The sequence below is a fragment of the Ceratotherium simum genome, chromosome 22 (genome assembly GCF_057802395.1).
Source record: "Ceratotherium simum simum isolate JZ-2026a chromosome 22, ASM5780239v1, whole genome shotgun sequence".
NCBI classification, from domain to species: domain Eukaryota; kingdom Metazoa; phylum Chordata; class Mammalia; order Perissodactyla; family Rhinocerotidae; genus Ceratotherium; species Ceratotherium simum.
The window spans coordinates 19,338,810-19,360,126 of record NC_141921.1 but is presented as its reverse complement, the minus strand read 5'-3'; the positions used below and the strand labels follow the sequence as shown (position 1 = coordinate 19,360,126).

Here is a 21,317-nt window from a genome sequence, read left to right as displayed (position 1 = left end):
AGCTGCTCAGGAAGCCACCACCAAGGTGATGTCAATTGTGTGACTTTGCCTTCTAAGGCAAAATACAAGCTGGTTTCTTTAAGCCATGGTTCTTAGACTCAGTCAGCCTTCACTATTATGTAGGAATAGTGCATATTTCAGCCACTTCAGCCTCCATCAGATAAACTGAGAAGCACAGGTTCTGAAGACAAATAGATTTCAATTACCAGCTCCAACTCTCTGGCAAGTTATTCAACATGTCTGAGCTTCAGTTTTCTCATCTGTAAAATCCTCATAAGTTCTTATGAGCATTAAACATGACAATGCAAATAAATTCCCTGCCACAATGCCTGATATATTTTTTTTCAATTAAGTAAGCACTCAATTTACTTTAGCCACTGTTGTTTTCATACCCCTGCTACTTTGAATTATTCTCTCTATAATTATCCGCTTTAAGAAAGGCTTTGCTTCTGAGGATAACTGATAAAAAGAGACTTTCAACCCAGATAAAAAGACTCATTTACACATTCTTCCCCTTTCCAGCCAGTCTGTGGGCACAGAGATAAATGACCTCTTTTCTATCAGAAGCCCACTAACCCTTAAGAGGGTGGGATAGGGTGGAGAGAAAGATGTTACCAATCAAGGATCACAGAGAAGAAACATTGTTTGTCTACTTATTTTTTAAAAAGAGAAACAAATACTATATTCTCCCAAGTACAGGGAGCATACAATTACACAGTAATTATAACAAAACTTCAGATACATAATATGATTAACAAAGGGAAAGGGAGCAAGATAAAAAAAGGTGAAGAGAAAAATGGTGAGATACCAGAAGAGGATAGAGTAGAAAAGAGAGGAGGAAGATGGGATAGGAGATATTTGGTGGGAAAAGGTTTAACTTGTTTGCCCAAGCCATGAAACAAAGGTGATCCTGGGCACAACCCTTCTCCTCTCTGTGCCTCAGTATCTAGTACTTTCGCCTGTCAAAGCAAGAAGGTTGACTGGATACTTCTTAAGGTACTTTCAGTTCTGACATTCTGATTTTAGATTCTTACCTAAATTCCCAAACCTCCAAACCTACACGTGATCTGATTAAGTCATCTCCTGTTGTTGCTGCCCTTTGAAAATTCTAATTAGCTCTCCATTTTCTATCAGTTCTTTCTGAATAGCCAAACTGTCTTACAGCAACAACATACATTTGGTGATACATTTTAATTTGCAAAGGGCTTTCATATACATTATTTCATCAGATACAACTGCCTTGTAAAGCAGGTAGGGCAAGAATTATTATCTGCATTTTAATCTCTGCCCATTTGATAGGCAAAAAAATATTCTCATTATTTTGATTTGCATGGCCCTGATTAACAGCAAGGGTAAACCATTTTTCATATTTATCACCATTTATATTTCCTCCTTTGTGAATTGCTATTCATGCCCTTTAAGTATTTTTCATATTGATTCATAAGAGTTCTTCACATATTAAGTATATTAACTATCTGTCTTGCCTCTGTTGGAATTTTTTTTTTTTTTTTTTGGTGAGGAAGATGCGCTCTGAGCTAACATCTGCTGCCAATCTTCCTCTCCTATACGGGTTGCCCCCACAACACACTCAAGATCCAAACCTGTGAACCCGGGTCACCTATACAGAGTGCACCAGACTTAACCACTATGCCATGGGGCTGGCCCCACAAATATTCTTCCCCGAGTTTGTAGTCTGTTTTTTAATTGTGTTTATAGTAGGCTATTCTCTTTTTTTATTAATTATAAAATATTCAATACATGCAAAAGAACATATGTAACATATATAAATTATGAAGCCTAACAGTAAAACCAACATTCATGAACCCAATATAAGAAAGAGACTATTATCAATTCCTTTGAAGCTTCCTGTGTATTCATTTCCATCCCAATCCCCTACTTCCCCTCTCTGAGGGAACCACTAGCCTGAATTGTTTTGGGGTTTTTTGTATGTTTTTCATCATTCTCTTGCTTTTCTTTACATTATTACTGATATGCATGCACTTCTAAACAATATATTGGTTAGTTTTGCTTGCTGTTCAACCTTTATAATAAATGGTATGAACATGTATATATACTTCTATAATCTCTCACATTTTATGTTGTTTCTGAGATTCTTCCACATTGATGCATGTAGCTATAATTTATTCATTTTCACTGTGGAAAAAGTACTTAATTTATATGAACAAAGCAAATTTTATACATTCCTCTATAAGGAGAAATTTGGGTGTTTATATGTTTATGCTGTTAAGAGCAACGCTGTCACGAATGAGATCTACCACATATCTCCTGGGATACTTGTGGCGAGGTTTGTCTAGGGTACAAACCTAGGAATTCCGGTTGATATACATTCTTCCTAGTACAAAATTCTTAATTCTTACACATTCAAATCTAGCTATTTTCCTTAAAAAAAACACTGACTGATGGATGGTGGTGATGGCCGCAGAACAATGTGAATGTCTTTCATACCACTGAACTGCACGTTTAAAAATGGTTAAGATGAGGGCCGGCCCCGTGGCTCAGCGGTGAAGTGCGCGTGCTCCACTGCTGGCAGCCTGGGTTCGGATCCCGGGAGTGCACCGACGCACCGCTTCTCCGGCCATGCTGAGGCTGCATCCCACATACAGCAACTAGAAGGATGCGCAGCTATGACATACAACTATCTACTGGGGCTTTGGGGGGAAAAATAAATAAATAAAATCTTTAAAAAAAAAAATGGTTAAGATGATAAATTTTATATTATGTGTATTTTAACATACAAAAAAAGAAAAACTGAATTAAAAAAATCCTTAAAAAAATTTTTTAAAAGACTGTATCTACCAAGCCCTTCCCTAAAGTGCTACTCTAAACTCACCTAACTACTCAATTATATATTATTCCATTTGTTTTAAAGTTTCATTAAAAATACATACATTTAACTCTGAAATCCACCTGGAATTTGTCATATATGAGGACCTGATTTTATTTTTTTGTGAGGAAGACCAGCCCTGAGCTAACATCCGATGCCAATCCTCCTCTTTTTTGCTGAGGAAGACTGGCCCTGGGCTAACATCCGTGCCCATCTTCCTCTACTTTATATGGGACGCCGCCACAGCACGGCTTAACAAGCGGTGCGTCAGTGCTCTACCAGGATCCGAACTGGCGAACCCTGGGCCGCCGCACGGAGCGCGCACACTTAACCGCTTGCGCCACTGGGCCAGCCCTCCGATTTTATTTTTTTTCCAAAACAATTAACTGTCCCAGGAATAATTATTAACTACTGCATTATTTCTCTATCGTTTTGAAACACCACCTTGATCATAAGCCAAATATATACATTCACTAGAATTTGTATCTGAGTTTTCTATTCTGTGCCATAAATTTGTCTAGTATTATATAAATTCCATGCTATTATAATTATCATGCATTTTCAATATATTTCAACATCTCACTATAGATATTAAAGGCAATCTGATTAAAATATAAAGGTGGTCCCTCTTATATTGTTCTTTTTTCAAAAATTTCTTGGTGTTGGGGCTGGCCTGGTAGTGTAGTGATTAAGTTCACATGGTCCACTTCAGTGGCCCGGGGTTTGTGGGTTCAGATCCCGGGCACAGACCTACGCACCACTCATCAAGCCATGCTGTGGCAGCATCCTACATACAAAATAGAGCAAGATGGGCACAGATGTTAGCTCAGAGCCAATCTTCCTCACAAAAAAAAAAAAAAAAAAACAAAAAAAACTTGGTGTTAGCCAAAACCATTTTTTTCCAATCCTCCCCTACCCAACAATCCCTTTGAAATTCTAACTGTAACTCCATTATATTTATAAATTAACTTTTTATCCCCATTTAAAGAGTGGAAAACTGAAGCTCGGGGGGTAAACGCTTTACCTAATAAAATTCACATGGTCAAAAGAGGCAGTTCTAGGATTAGAACACAGATCTTCTCTCCACTAAAACAGTCCTTCTCAAATTTTAATGTGCATATGAATCACCTGCGACTCTTGTTAAATGCAGGTTCTGATGCAGTAGGTCTGGAGTGAGGCCCAAATTCAGCATTTCTAACGAGCTCCCAAGGGATGCTGGTGCTGCAGTCTGAAGACAAGACTCTGAGTAGCAAGGACACTATCTCTTTCAAACTATATAGTTCTGATGGGTATGCTACTTATTGGTAGTTAGGTCTTGGGTGTCCCTGCTTAGAAGAAATTGTCACTAGAAAGAAAACTTCTTTCTTGGCTTGGGCTGCCTTGCACCCACCAAGCCTAGCTGCTGTCTTTCTTAAGGATATCAGAGCAGTTGCCTTGTTCCTGAAGTCCACCACTGTGTAATTTGTCACAAGAGGATCCACAAAGCTGATCATGTGGTGCTGGCACATTCTCTGCTCTTGGGCAGAAACTTTGTTGGTGATAATGTCTAGGCCTTCATAAACCTAGGGGAAAGAAAATTAGCATGAGAAAGTCATCTGCCTCTGTAAAATGCAACACGATGTGTGGAAATGGTGATCTGTCCCTCTCTCCAGCCAAACACTTGACTGACCCCAAGCACCAGAGTAGATGTGTTCTAACCAGAGCACAGTCAGATCCACAAAACCCAAGACAAAGAAAGCAGAAGAAAATAGAACATGGGCTTTTTTATCAAATAGTGGCTATTAGCTGAGACTTAAAAAGTGCATGTAAATCAGTGTCCAAGTGAGAACTAATTCTGCAAGATTAACTGGTGGTTCTTTAGGCCTGAACTTCAAGCATTTATTTATTTATTTATTTATTCTAACAGTTTGATTTATTTATTTTTTTGTGAGGAAGATCAGCCCTGAGCTAACATCCATGCTAATCCTCCTCTTTTTGCTGAGGAAGACCGGCTCTGAGGTAACATCTATTGCCAATCCTCCTCCTTTTTTTTCTCCTTTTTCTCCCCAAAGCCCCAGTAGACAGTTGTATGTCATAGTCGCACATCCTTCTAGTTGCTGTATGTGGGACGCGGCCTCAGCATGGCCGGAGAAGCGGTGCGTCGGTGCGCACCCGGGATCCGAACCCAGGCCGCCCGTAGCGGAGCGCGCGCACTTAACCGCTAAGCCACGGGGCCGGCCCCTCAAGCATTTAAAAATGGGCATGTTGTTTTATTTCTTCTACTTATCACAAGTCTCCAGAAAGGTAACATTTTGCATTGCTCATAGTTCTACTTCAAATGCTTAGATATTTCTTGGATTTAAATGGCTCTGAAAGGGTTTTAGAATTTATATAAGATTGGCTCCATTTGTGGAGAAGCGGCCTATCTGCAAAGACATGTATATAAACACACGCATAAACACTTTGAAGTCAGAACCCCTAATACTGCTGTACTCTAGTGGAAACATTGTGATCTATCCAAATTACTGCTTCAGGGGGTCAGCACATACAGTCTAAATACTCAAAGGCAATATCCTGTCTGTAAGCTCTTGATATGCCAAATTCAACTAAAAAGTTCAAGTGTACTTTTTCTAAATGCAAGGTCTCAGATGGAGAACAGATCTGAAAATACTGGTTTGAAAATAGGGATGAATGCTTTGAGATTAAATGTGTCCTCTGTAATCACTGATTCTACAGGGAGCACTGAATGAACAAATAACAAGTTCCATAGAGCCCACAAAGACGTTAAAAGCATTTTTTATCTCACATTTCCCTTTACTTACATGGGTGTCAAATAAGTACAGTACAGTATAATGGTTAGGAGGAAGGACCCTGGCGCCAGGCTGCCTCAGATCAATTCCTAGCTCTGCCACTTACTAGTTATTTGTATTGGGAGTAGTCAGTTACTAACCTCTCTGTGCCTCAATCTCTCATCAGTAAAATGAGGATAATAATAATATCTATCTCATAGGGTTGTTTTGTGGATTAAATGAGTTAACACATATAAAGCACTTAATTTTTGCCTGGCACACTGTAAATGCTATCTATATAAGGGTCATTATATTACTACCCATATAATGATCACTACTACTACTACCACAATAACTCAAGGAGAACGGGAAATAATTTTAGTCACTCTTTATTTATCACTATTTATCACTCTGAAGCCTCTGTTAGCTACTGATGTTATTTACCCAACAAGGATATAAGCTATCTTCAAGTAAAAGAAAATTGTTAATTAGCAAAATAGTACACAGATAAAATATAAACAGAGCCATAGGGAAAGAACCAGCTCAGGCTTTAACTCATTTAATCTGCACCTGACAACAGATTAACCATCTTAAACCATAAGGTGTTCTTTTCTGTATATCTTGAACAAGACTTCTTCTGACGTTATAACCTGCCGCAGGGTATACTGTATACTTGGGTCTTCTGTGCAAATTAAGAAAACTGAAGTGGGAAAGGAGTTAATAATTGTGTGTTCCTCTCCCTCTTTTCCCACAGCCTTTGGTTGGCTCTGTTGTAGCTTAGAATTTCAAACGACCAAATGTTAAAGAACTTACATAGCAACAACGTGATTTTGCCAGTAGAAGGTTTCTGTACTCTATAAGTGGATTCTCATCTTAACACTGAGATTAATGCTAAGGAAATGCATAGTTGCAAATCTACCACTCCACACCTCCAAAAAAGCCAAAATGTAAACATCTCTACCAGCACATTCTATCAGATATATAGATAAATTTGTAGATAAATTTTCATCCTGGGTCCTGCCTTTAGGTATATCTTCGAGAGTTTAAACAAACACATAAACAAATCAAACAGAAGGTAACCCCAGAACTAGGCTCACCTTATTGACTAAAGGAAATGGCCGGCCGGCCCTGTGGCTTGGTGGTTAAGTGCGCGCGCTGCAATGCTGGTGGCCCGGGTTCGGATCCCGGGTGCGCATTGAGGCACCACTTCTCCGTCCATCCTGAGGCCGAGTCCCACATACAGCAACTAGAAGGATGTGCAGCTATGACATACAACTATCTACTGGGGCTTTGGGGGGAAAAAATAAATAAATAAAAATCTTTAAAAAAAAAAATAAAAAATAAATAAATAAAGGAAATGGCCTATTGTACTGTTTACGGTATATACAAATGCCAACAAATATCAGAAAGAAAAGAGTATTCATGGTTTAAAGAAAGTAGAGGGGGCCGGCCCGGTGGCGCAAGCGATTAAGTGCGCGAGCTCCGCTGCGGCGGCCTGGGGTTCGCTGGTTTGGATCCCGGGCGCGCACCGACGCACTGCTTGGCAAGCCATGCTGTGGCGGCGTCCCATATAAAGTGGAGGAAGATGGGCACAGATGTTAGCCCAGTGCCGTCTTCCTCAGTAAAAAAAGAGGAGGATTGGCGGATGTTAGCACAGGGCTGATCTCCTCACCAAAAAAAAAAAAAAAAAAGTAGAGTTCTTGCTCACAGTCAACAAACTAAAAACTGTAACCCATATAAAAGTACTACATCTTGGTTACCAAAGTAAATTGTCATCTTTGAGTGATTTGTTAACACTTTGTTTCCTATACCATCAGAATAAAAGAAACTAGGCATAAAGATATGGGTGATACTAACTAGATATCTGATGATAAAAGAATTATTGTTAATTTTTAGGTGTAATATGGTTTTATGGTTATGTTTTAAAAAAAAAGAGTCCTTAACTTTGAAGTATACAGTATACTAAAGTACATATGAATGAAAGTATGCCTTTTTTTTAAAAGAAATTGGAGCTGATTCAAGGTTATGTCTACAATGATGTTGCTTCACTCTTTCCCATTCTAATATGACTTCTTTTGATAGTTACTGATGTGCTGTTACAATTGTGCTTACAAATGACTGCAACTTGTGATCACAGCTACTGTGTATTTTTTAATTTTATCCATGAATAAATTTTTAACAAGCAAGAAGGCAAGGGTACATGAAGGGCATATGTAAAGTACATCTATATCTGCACTGCAGGAGAGCAAGAATGATGCTGAGAACATATGTATTAATAATGACAAAGAGTTATGATCACTGAATCAAAGGCAGAGCAACGATGCAAGTAAAATTTGCACTAACATTATTCATATTAAAAACATTAAAATTTTACGTTTATTTTCTGCTTTTAATAATAGAAAAAGAAAGAAAGTGTATGATGACTGGGGTCTGTGTCCCAATAATGGAGGAGGAGCAAAAGACTACTATAATTGAAACAAGAATGGTCAAGTGTTCGTAACTATTGAAGCTAGGTGATGGATATATGGGAGTTCAACTACTATTTGCTCTATTTCTTTATATGCTGAAAATTTTCCATAACAAAAAGTTTCCTTAAAAAAATTTAGATGCATTTCATACTTATTAGAATGGCTATTATAAAAAAAGAGAAAATAACAAATGTTGGTGAAGATGTAGAGAAACTGGAACCCCTCTGTACTGTTTGTGGCAACGTAAAATGATGCAGCTATGGAAAACAGTACGGCGGTTCCTCAAAAAATAAAAAACAGACTTACTATATGATCCAACAATTCCACTTCTGGGTATATACCCAAAAGAAGTGAAAGCAGGGAATCGAACATATATTTATACACCCATGTTTATAGCAGCATTATTCACAATAGCCAAAAGGTGGAAGAAACCCAAGTGTCCATCATGGATGAATGGATAAACAAAACGTAGTATGTACATACAATGGAGAATTATTCAGTCTTTAAAAGGAAGGAAATTCTGACATATGCTATAACATAGATGAACCCTGAAGATATTATGCTCAGTGAAATAAGTCAGCCTCAAAAGGACAAATACTATACAATTCCACTTATATGACATACCTAGAGTAGTCAAATTCAGGGACAGAGAGTAGAATGGTGGTTGCCAGGGGCTGGGGCAGAGAGGAATGGGGAGTTAGTGTATAATGGGTACAGAATTTCAGTTTGGGAAGATGAAAAAAAGTTCTAGAGATGGAGGGTGATAATGGGTGCAGAACAATGTGAATGTGCTTAACACCACTGAAATGGTAAAACGGTAAATATTTGTTTTGTTACCATTGTTATGTATATTTTACCAAAATAATTTTAAAAAGACTTGGATGATAGATTTTAGGTACAATAAGAAACTAATGAATATTAGCAATTAAATAAAATTTTCAAAAATCTGTTGAATTTTTCCAATTCTTTTGAATATATACTCAGAAGTAGAATTGCTAGATCATATGATAATTTTCAAAATTACTGAGAGGGTAATGTTCTTTTTTTTTTTAAAGATTTTATTTATTTATTTATTTTTCCCCCAAAGCCCCAGTAGATAGTTGTCTGTCATAGTTGCACATCCTACATCAAACTAAAAAGCTTCTGCACAGCAAAGGAAACCATCAACAAAACGAAAAGACAACCTAACAATTGGGAGAAGATATTCGCAAACCATACATCTGATAAGGGCTTAATCTCCAAAATATATAAAGAACTCATGCATCTCAACAACAAAAAAACTACCAACCCAATTAAAAAATGGGCAAAAGACCTGAACAGACATTTCTCCAAAGAAGATATACAGATGGCCAACAGACACATGAAAAGATGTTCAAAATCACTAACTATCAGGGAAATGCAAATCAAAACTACAATGAGATATCACCTCACGCCCGTCAGAACGGCTATAATTAACAAGACAGGAAACAACATGTGTTGGAGAGGATGTGGAGAGAAGGGAACTCTCATACACTGCTGGTGGGAGTGCAAACTGGTGCAGCCACTATGGAAAACAGTATGGAGATTCCTCAAAAAATCAACGATAGAACTACCATATGATCCAGCTATTCCACTGTTGGGTATTTATCCAAAGAACTTGAAAACACCAATTTGCAAAGGTACATGCACCCCTGTGTTCATTGCAGCCTTATTCACGATAGCTAAGACTTGGAAGCAACCTAAGTGCCCATCAAGGGACGAATGGATAAAGAAGCTGTGGTATATATACACAATGGAATACTACTCAGCCATAAGAAACGACGAAATCCAGCCATTTGTGACAACATGGATGGACATTGAGGGTATAATGCAAAGTGAAATAAGTCGGAGGGAGAAGGCCAAATACCGTATGATTTCCTTCATTAAGTAGTAGTTAATAACAACAATAAACAAACACATAGGGACAGAGATTGGATTGGTGGTTACCAGAGGGGAAGGGGGGAGGGAGGAGGGTGAAAGGGATAATTCGGTACATGTGTGTGGTGATGGGTTGTAATTAGTATTTTGGTGGTGAACATGATGTAGTCCATGCGGAAATAGAAGTACAATGATGTACACCTGAAAAAAAAATAAATACATAGTTGCACATCCTTCTAGTTGCTGTATGTGGGACGCAGCCTCAGCATGGCCGGAGAAGCGGTGCGTCGGTACGTGCCCGGGACCCGAACCCGGGCCGCCAGCAGCGGAGCACACGCACTTAACCCCTAAGCCACGGGGCCGGCCCTGAGAGGGTAATGTTCTATTTCTTGAACTGAGTTGTGGTTACACTGGCATTTTCACTTTTTTATAATCTATTGAACTATACAGTTATGAATTATGCACTTCATGGTGTACATTATTTATCAATTAAAATCATACTGCACGGCCAAAAAGCAAAAACACAGCAACATTTGACACATTTGCACTAAAGATAAATATCTAAACAAACTAAAAACCAATCAATTTTATAAATGTCACATTTGGTCCATAAAGATATTCATATTTTAAGTGCCACAGTCGGGCTTATAATTTTATTACACGCCTAGAAAACAGTTCCACCAGACGAGGTTAGGTTTGTAGCTGATTGCCTCACATTTCACCTATTTTCCAGCTTCAATTATAGTTTCAGTGTGACTCTATCTATAGAACAGGCAGCCCTGGGTGCTAGAAAGAGCCAAAAGGATCTGTGTTATCTTTTAAAGGCAGCATGTCACTCTGTTCCATTTCCTAGTCTCCCAGAGGACACCTGTGATCTGTGTACATAGAAATGACTGGATAAGACGCTTCTCTCTGCACAAATCAGATTTTGACAATACTAAGGAAACTCTGGCCTCTTTGTGAGGCCTGATAACTGAAATACTCTGAAAAATGGCAGGTTTAATCTACTTAGCCAATTATCAACATAACTGCCTTATCTAAGCAAACATTTACTATTATGTGCCAGGTACTCTGCAAGATGTTAGGCATGCAAAGAAGATTGAGAAAGGGTCCCTGTCCTCAAGGAGTCCAGGCTAGCAAGAGACATAGATACAAATAACTGTACCATAAGGAAATAAGTGATACTAAAAGTTTATAAGAAAGATGTTCAAGTTTGACTTTACAATCTTCTTTAAATACCATAACCACTAAACATTTAATGTTCTATGTGTTTAACTGGGTACTATAGGGAAAAATGTCTCTTTATCTTACCTCTATTGAGAGTTTATTTCCAGACTGGAAAAATTTGGGGAAGAGGCCACAAGGCCGAAATAACCTGACCTCTCCAAATCAGCAGAGCTGAAGTGCCCAGAGGAGCTAACAAAGGTGAGGGAAATTTACAACAGAAACCTAGAGGAAAACCAGCAGAATCTAGAGCTATGGTTGTCAACCTGAAGTGAATTGTCACCAAGGGACATTTGGCCACGTTGGGAAATATTTTTGGCTGTCACAGTTGGAGGGGTGGGGGTGCTACTGGCATCTAGTGGTAGAGGCCAGGGATGCTGCTAAACATCCCACCATGCACAGGACAACTCCTCGCACCCACAACAAAGAATTATCCGGCCCAAAAATGTCAACATTCCCAAAAAGCAACAATCTGATACCACTGACCTTTCTCCATAAATCATTCTCCTTTGGGGCTTCAATGACACCAATCTCTCCACCTTTTCTTCCTATCTCACTGGCCCTACCTCAGTTTCCTTTACTGAGGCCAGCCACTGATCTATTAGCAATGTGTCATGGAAACAATACTGAGAAATGGCAGTCTTTACGGCATCTACCTGCCATTTCTATACTATAAACTTGCTCTGGGTGACATACATGGCTTCTACAACCATTTTTGCGCTGATAACTCCCAAAATCCACATCTGCAATCTAGTTCTGTCTCATGATGCCAGACTTGTTTATTTAAGTACCTAGCAGACATTCCCATTGTCCAATGACAGATGTATAATACAGCAAAGTGATTAACAGTAAGGACTCTGGAGCCAGGTTGCATGGATTTAAGTCCTGGCTCCACCACTTACTAGCTATGTAACTTTGGCAAGTTATTTAACCTCTCCATGCCTCAGACTTCTTATTTATAAAGTGAGGATAATCTTAAATCTAACTTCGAAGGGTTACTGTGAGAATTAAATAATTAATGCATATGAAGCATATGGAATAGGGCCTGCCCTATAGAAAGCAGTCAATGAATGTTAGCTATCTATCATCATCATCATCATCATCACCATCCCAAATAGGCACCTGAAACTTCATACGTCCAAAACTGAACTCCTTACTTCCCAGCCATACTTGAGTGAACCACTTAGATAATCAAACCAAAAACCTTGACGTGATCTCTGTCCCTCTCTCTCCCCACATTCCCAATCTGTCTCAACTTCAATCCATACTAGTTCCTAAAATTATCTTGAAGCTCACCACCAACACATTTCCCTCTGCCATTACACAACTGAAGGCTTCAAGATTTCTCAACCAGACTATTCCATCAACTTCCCCATTGATCTTCCTAACTTTAGGGTATAACTCCTCCAATTTATATCCACACTGCAGTCAGTGATCTTTCTAAAATGAAAATCTGATCTCATCCAGCCCCAATCTCTTTAGCATCACCTCCTAATGAAAGCCTGCCTTGAGATCACTCCCCAATCCTCCCCATCTCTCTTGTCCTCTGTGCTCCCACAATACCCTGCATTTACCTCCATCACAGAACTTATTGTACATGACTTTAAATTATTTCTACTTCCCCCACTCATCTACAGGTTCTGCAGGAAGAAGTTGTGTATTTTATCTCTAGCCCCAGTACCTAGCACAGTGCCTAATACATGGAATATACTCAGTGAACACTCTATTCCTGACATGCAGAGTGCTAGATCCTATGCTAAGAATTTCACACCCTATCAAGTTATCTTGTCCTCTTTTTACCAATGAGGAAATAGAAACTTAGACACATTAGGTAACTTGCCCAAAGTCACAAAGCTAGTTAGTGACAGAGACAAACTTTGAATCCATGTCTTCTGACTTCTCAGAGTTCTTTTCCCACTATGTTGCTAATCTCTGTTCTGTACAAATCAGCTTTGTGACTTTGGGAAGTCAGCTTTCTCTCCTGGAACCTCCAATTCCTCACATCTAACATCCCTTCTAATTCTAATAGTCCAAGGTTCAGAAAAAAAGAGTTTTGGCATAGGAGGGTAAAAGGAAAAATTATTATTTTCTAAAGGACGTTAGCACTCACAGGAAAGTCGATTTCCCTTTTTGATTAAAGGAATTTGAATTTGATTATTCAACTGAAAAGATGTTGAAGAGTAGGGAAAAACAGTCAGTCTCTTGCCCAACTTTTCTTTCTTAATAAAAGGATGATTTTTGATTTTTTTTTTTTTTTTTTTTTTTAGAAATTTACACTTCACTAGGTTAGAAAGAATGAATTAGCCACAGGAACATCATGGCAGACAGGTATTCCTTTTAGCTTTGCTTGGCAGAAATTCAACTGTAGACATGCTGAATAAATCAGACAGATTAAGATGCTCAGAAAGCAGGAGAACCTCTACCCGACCTGTTCAGTTAGTCTGGTGAGAGGAGTGGTTTGGAATTTATAGTGCAGATCATGGCTTTTCTTCTTCCTATGGCTATCTCTCTTTAAAGGAAAAGGGACTAGAGTCATAATATAAAGGCCATGTTTCTCAAACTGAGAAGTACATATGTAATATGTATATGACGCATTCTTCTGGAGCATCAATCTTACTAAGTTGTAAAAAGAATCTGAAACATTTTTACATTTAAATAAACACAGACAGATTAGGGCAGAGAATGCAAAACTAGCACATACTTCTAAGTCAAAACATGAGAAACTTTGCAGTGCAGAGCCTTTGCAGTGGCTGCTTAGAAGTCCGTCTGCAAACCCTAACAGGATATCAGGAAATCCAGAAATCATCCATCCAGTCCAATCACCTGAAATTTTTATACTTGAGAATACTGAGGCTCAAACAGCCTCATATACTTGGCTAGCAGTGGATAGGACTAAAGCCTGGATGCTCTGCTTATAACCCAAGCTGTTGCTGCTGCCTCTTAGCAGCAGAATTTTTAGCCCCATTTGACTCTGGTCTGTTTGCTTGCTTGAAGTAATAAATTCCTATAAAGGTGAAATTAAATTCCAGAAACTGAGGAGAAGACAGCTACCATACACTGAATCCATTCAAAGTTCTCAAGAGTAGGTGTGATAGAAAGCTAGAAATAGACACACAGACAATGTCATGTGGCCATAACGCTGAGAGAGAAACAAAAGGGCTCATCTGAGTAAATAAAACTAATAATAAAGTTCCATTCTGTGGCCATCCTTACAGCCTCAAGATTGGCCCACTTCTGAGAATTTCAATGATATTTTATCTTAGCATACCTATGATAGAGTAGAATAGCTGAGGTGCTTCATTATTTGGAGGTGTATGTCTAAGTTAGGGAGAGGCAGTAGAGTATAATGAAGCCAGAATGCCTACGTTCAAATTCCGGCCCTACTACTCAGCGGTAGCCTTCATTTGGCAGGTTATTTAAGTATCTAATTTTTCTTTGCCTCAAGTTTCCTCATCTGTAAAATGGGGATAATAATAGCACATATACTCCTCATCGGGGTTTTCTGAGTTAGAGTCAATATATGTAAAATGTTTAGAATAGTGCCAGGCAGATGGTAAGTACTCACATAAGTGCTTGATATTATCTATATTTAATTGGTGGTAGCTAAACAAGATTTTCCTTGGCTCTTCGAGGTGCGTTCCCTGGCTAGGGTCTGACAGAAGAGAACCACAAAATACCAGAGCTGAAAGGAGCTCTAGACACTGTGACAGACACTGAATGCCCCAGAAAGCCTAAAATATTTACTATCTGGACCTTAACAAAAGTCTGCCAATCCCTGATCTAATTCAGTTTCCCCTCCCTAATACCGTATCCAAAGAAGAAACTGAAGCCCAGAGAGGGACACTAACTTGTCCAAGGTTATATATACAGTGCGTTAGTGGCAAATCTGGTTCTAAAACCCAGTTTTCCCAGTAAATAAAACTGCCTACCAGGCTAAACGGGCTAAATGAAGACCTTAGAGTAAAGACTGACTATAAATTAGGAGATAATACTGGCATCTGAAGAGTTCGGCAAATTGTCTAATTCTAATCAATAGATATTTGCTGAATACTATAAGCCTAAGGATTAGCGCTCCGGCATTTTTTAATGCTCTCCAGGTGATTCCAATGTGCAGCTGGGGCGAGAACCACTGTTAGAAGTATTGTGCTAGGCAGCAAGATATAAACAAAAAAAAAAGGGGGGTGGGGAGAGCAAGGAAACTGACTGGGTAGCTAACCAGAGGTATCCAGACTAAGTAAGCCTGGACAATGCAAGATCCCAAATTTCATCTGCAATTACCTACACATACGTGTAGGGGACTCCAAGGGAAGAGCAACAGGCACAGTGAAGGCAAGGAGGCCCAGGGTATATCTTCATCTATACTCAAGAATCAATGACATTTTTTATTCACATATGTAAGTTCCAACAGTTCAATGAATTATAAACTTCAGACATGAACTCTTTTTAAAACAATACTAATGGGGGCCAGCCTGGTGACATAGTGGTTAAGTTCACGTGCTCCACTTTGGTGGCCCAAGTTCGTGGGTTCAGATCCTGGGCACAGACATGCACACCACTCATCAAGCCATGCTGTGGAGGCATCCCACATAACAAAATAGAGGAAGACTGGCACAGCTGTTAGCTCAGGGACAATCTTCCTCAAGCAAAAAGGGAAAGATTGGCAGCAAATGTTAGCTCAGGTAAAATCTTCCTCACCAAAAAAAAGAATGTTAAAACTAACTTGTACTCCTAAAAAATGTACAAGAATATACAAATTTAAAAACCTTTATATGGCAAAAAAAAAAAAAAATCATAAAAGTCTAAAGACAAATGATCGATGGAAAAAATATTTCCAACACATGAGACTGTACAAGGGGTTAAACCTCACAATACACAAAAAGCTCTTACAAATCAATAAACACAAAAATGAAAACCATTATATAGAAGTGGGCACAACAGGTATGAACAGGAAATTCAATAAAGAAAAACACCAATGGCCGATGCACCCTTGAAAAGACAATTAACCTCAGAAATGAAATTAAAATGAAATCTATTTCTTGTTTACTAGACTGACAACAAGGAAAAAAAATGGGTAATAACACAGAACTGCAAGAGTGAGGTAAAGAGACATACCACTGGTACAAACTTTCTTGAAAGCAGTCTGGCAATATGCATCAAAATGTAATGTGTATAACTCAACCACAGAAACACAATCAGCCCAATTTAAAAATGAGCAAAGGACCTGAATAGATATTTCTCCAAAGAAGATATACAAATGGCCAACAAACACATGAAAAGATGCCCAACATCATTAGTCATTAGGGAAATGGAAAGCAAAACCATAATGATATACCACTTTCACACCCACTAGGATGGCTATAATAAAAAATGGAAAATAAGTGCTGGAGAAGATGTGGAGAAATTGGTACCCTCATACATTGCTGGTGGGAATATAAAATGGTATAGCTACTGTATAAAACACATTGGTGATTCCATAAAAGTTAAACATAGAATTACCATATAACCCAGAATTCCACTCCTAGGTATATACTCAGAATAATTGAAAACAGGTACTCAAATACATGTACACACATGTTCACAGCAGCACTATTCACAACAGCCTAAAGGTGCTAATGTCCATCAACAGATGGACAAATAGTGATCTATACTTATAATGGAATACTGAACCATAAAAATACATGCTACAACTAATGTAAGTGAAAGAAGCCAGACATAAAAGGTCACATATTGTATGATCCTGTTTATATGAAATATCCAGAATAGGTAAAATCTATAGAGACAGAAGGCAGACTGGTGGTTGCCAGGGGTGGGGGGGAAAGGGAAATAGAGAATAACTGATTAGGGAAATGAAGAGTAACTGCTTAGTGGGTACAGGGTTTTCTTTTGGGGTGACAGAAATGTTTTGGAACTAGATATAGATAGTGGTAATTCAACACTGTGAATGTACTAAATGCCACTGAACTGTTCACTTTAAAATGGTTAACGTTATATGAATTTCACCTCAATAAGAAAAATAAGTATATCCTTTAATAAAGCTCTTAGAAAATTGGAAAAAAAGAAAAAAGTAATATGTGCATCCTCTCATCTAGCACTCCCATTCTAGGGATTTACCCTGAAGAAAGAATCACACAAGTGCAAAAAGAAGTATGTGCAAAGATGTTCACCTCACCATCATTTATTATAGCAAAAAACTGAACCCTCTAAACATCCTTCAGTAGAAACCTGGGTCAGTAAATTATGATACACCTATAAAATGGAATACTAAACAGGGATTAAAAACAATAATGTAGAAAGTTGGAGAGCTTACACTATACAATTCCAAGACTTATTATAAAGCTATAGTAATCAAGACAATGCGATATTGGCAAAAGAATAGATACATAAATCAATGAACAGAATGGAGACTCCAGAAACAGACCCACACAAATAGAGTCAACTGGTTTTTGACAAAGGTGCAAAGGCCATTCAATGGGGAAAGACAGTCTTTCAAAAACAGTGCCAGTGCAACTGGACAGCCATACATATCTCACACCCTTATACAAAAATTCACTCAAAACAGATCACAGACCTAGATGTAAAATGCAAAGCTATAAAACATTTTTTTTAATAAAACTTCTTTAAAAAAAAAATAGGAGAGGGCCGGTCCCGTGGCTTAGCAGTTAAGTGCACGCACTCCGCTGCTGGCAGCTCGGGTTCGGATCCCGGGCGTGCACCGACGCACCACTTCTACGGCCATGCTGAGGCTGCATCCCACATACAGCAACTAGAAGGATGTGCAGCTATGGCATACAACTATCTACTGGGGCTTTGGGGGAAAAAATAAATAAATAAAATTATTAAAAAAAAAAAAAATAGGAGAAAATCTGCATGACTCTGGGTTTGGCAATGAGTTTTTAAGATATGACACCAAAGACACAACCCATAAAAGAAAAAAATAGATAAATTGGACTTTATGAAAATTTAAAACTTTTGTTCAAGAATGACACTGTGAAGAGAATGAAAAAATAAGCCACAGACTAGGATAAAATATTTGCAAATAACATATCTGATAAAGATGTATACCCAGAATATATAAAGAACTCTTAAAATTCAACAATAAGACAAACACCTCCCCTCAAAAGATCTGACAGACACTTCACCAAAGATACACGGATGGCAAATAAGCATATGAAAAGTTGCTCAACATCACTGGCCTTGGGGCCGGCCCAGTGGTGTAGTGGTTAAGTTCACGTGCTCTGCTTCAGTGGCCCACGGTTTGCAGGTTCGGATCCCGGGCACAGACCTACGCACCGCTTATCAAGCCATGCTGTGGTAGGCGTCCCACATATAAAGTAGAGGAAGATGGGCATGGATGTTAGCCCAAGGCTAATCTTCCTCAGCAAAAAAGAGGAGGATTAGCAACGGATGTTAGCTCAGGGCTAATCTTCCTCACAAAAAAAAAAAATCATTGGGCTTTAGGGAAATGTAAATTAACCACCATGAGATACCAGTACACCCCTATTAGAACTGCTAAAATTAAAAAATATATATATATATACACACACACACACACACACACACACACACACATACAGTACATGCTGGAGAGAATACAGAGGAACAGAAATTTTCATTCATTGCTGGTAGGAATGCAAAAATGGTACAGCCATTTTAGAAAATAGTTGAGTAGTTTCCTATAAAGTTAAACTAGTTCTGTAAAGATAAACCATACTGTACATGAATGTTTATAAATAGCTTTCTTTATAATTGCTAAAAACTGGAAACCCAGATGTCCTTTCGTAGGTGAATGGACATAATATGGTACATCCCACACAATGGAATAAAGAGTGATGGATTCATGCATGCCACAACACAGAAGAATTTTAAATGTATTTTGTTAAGTGAAAAAAGTCCAACTCCAAAGGCTGCATACTGTTTGGCTCCATGTATATGACACTGTGGAAAAGGCAAAACTATAGGGATGGAAAATAGATCAATGGTTGCCAAAAGTGGGGCAGGTGAAGGAGTTGACTACAAAGAGGCCACACAAGGCAATTTTTAGAGTGATGGAACTGTTCAGTATGGTATTGTGATGGTAGATTCCTGACTCTCTGCATTTGTCAAAACTCATAGAACTACACACAATCAAGAAAGCACTTTACTGTACAAAAATTAAAAAAAAAAATAACCAGACTGTCTGGGGAACCCAGGATAGAATGCAGACTCTATCTGAATGAATCTAACTGTATTACAAATGTATGACATAACCTTACTGAAGGGGGCAGGGGAAAAAAGGAACCAGCCTAAGTAACTTTGTAAAACAGTACACAAACATTATACTATTCATTTCTGTGAGAAATGAATTTACCACTGTAAATTTACCATTGTAAATTCATTTCTCTCAGAAGTAACTACTGAAACTACTTTACAGGTTGCACAGGTAAGTAAATATATTGTAGTCAATGAGAGCCAGATTTCTTACTCTCAGAGAAAGAAGTCAAAAATAAGCAAGGGGAAAAGACTAAAATGAACCCTGTGGTGCCAAAGTAGAGTTAGAGATATTGGTGTAAACTCATGTTTATTTTAATATATATACAGATAGATAAAGAAATAAATATAGACATTGTGTATACATGCATTAGTGCACATACATATGCTTCTAGCTCTTTCCACTGAAGGGACTAGAAGCAATGATATCCAAGTAGCAACAAGCACACCTACACGCCCAGATCTTGGTTTCTAAATACATTCACCAATAAAAGGAACCGGGCTCCTTGGAAAATTGGCTGATTCTAGAGCTGAGGAAGGACAACATAAGCCGGGAGCATCTTCTAGCACCAGAAAGTAAGGAAGTGCTAAACAAACAAACAAACAAACATGAGGGCGTGCCATGGGACACAAGAGTCAACATGAAAGAGCACCCAACAACCAAGTTGGAATAATTTGAGCAACAAAATAAATAACTTAGTACCAGATTATAACCTAAAGAATAAAATAAATATCCATACTGATGTAAGTAAATGATGTAAATAAATAGGGGAGAAAGGACAATTCTTTGCAGAAGAATTTCAATTAAAAAAGTAAAAGGAATGAAGGAAATCATCACAGGAATTGTAGCAGGAAAGATCCACTGATAAATGCTAAAATTAGTGGGTGAAACTTTAAGGAGAAACAGGACATCTGCATCACCTCACAGTTTCTCCCCTAAAATATTTATTATTTACTGCGGTGCTTTTAACATATGTCAACAAATTCTTTGATATTCTTCCCTCCAGGAGGTGGAGCTTAAATCCCCTCCCCTTCAATGTGGGCTGGACTTAGCAACTCATTTCTAACAAATAGAGTATAGAAAGGAAAAAATTTTGACTTTACAGTGGAGGAATCTGGCAGACCTAACCTAAACCAAATGATTAAGTTTAACATCACCCAGAAATAAGTCATGCTGATACCATACTCTAATATGATGCAAGGAGAAGGGTACTTCACCTCTATAGTATGCTTTTCTCAAATCCCTAATGCCAGTTTAAGCATGAGAAACCATCAGAAAGGGGCCGGCCTGGTGGCGTAGTGGTTAAGTTCACGCACTCCACTTCAGTGGCCCAAGTTCGCAGGTTCGGATCCCAGGCGCAGACGTATGCACCACTCATCAAGCCATGCTGAGGCAGGTGTCCCACGTATAAAATAGAGGAAGATCAGCACAGATGTTAGCTCAGGGCCAATCTTCCTCAGCAAAAAGGAGAAAATTGGCAACAGATGTTAGCTCAGGGCTAATCTTTCTCACCAAAAAAAAAAGAAAGAAAGAAACCATCAGACAAACCCAAATTAAGAGACATTCTACAAAATAGCTGACCAGTACCCTTCAAAAGTATTCAAGTCATGAAAAACAAAGACTCAGAAATTGTCACAGATTGGAGGAGACTAAGGAGACACAATGACTAAATGTTATATAGTATCCTAGACTGGATCCTGAAACAGAAAAAGGACATTAGTAGAAAAACTGGTGTGGGCCGGCCCCATGGGCCGGTCCCGTGGCTTAGCAGTTAAGTGCACGCGCTCCGCTGCTGGCGTCCCGGGTTCGGATCCCAGGGGCGCACCAACGCACCACTTCTCCGGCCATGCTGAGGCCGCGTCCCACAT

The 21,317-nt window shown here is 38.6% G+C and overlaps 1 protein-coding gene across 2 annotated transcripts in view; it reads right to left on the bottom strand.

Annotated features, from left to right (window-relative positions):
- Positions 1–21,317, bottom strand: part of TRIT1 (tRNA isopentenyltransferase 1) — a 44,337-nt gene that overhangs the window by 12,911 nt on the left and 10,109 nt on the right. Inside the window, exon 2 of one of the 2 annotated variants that reach the window (XM_004426004.3) lies at positions 4,267–4,407. The exons of the other annotated variant lie outside the window; for it this stretch is intronic. Within the exon in view, the coding sequence (XP_004426061.1) occupies positions 4,267–4,407 (141 nt within the window). The remainder of the gene's footprint in view (positions 1–4,266; positions 4,408–21,317) is intronic. 2 annotated transcript variants of the gene reach the window in all.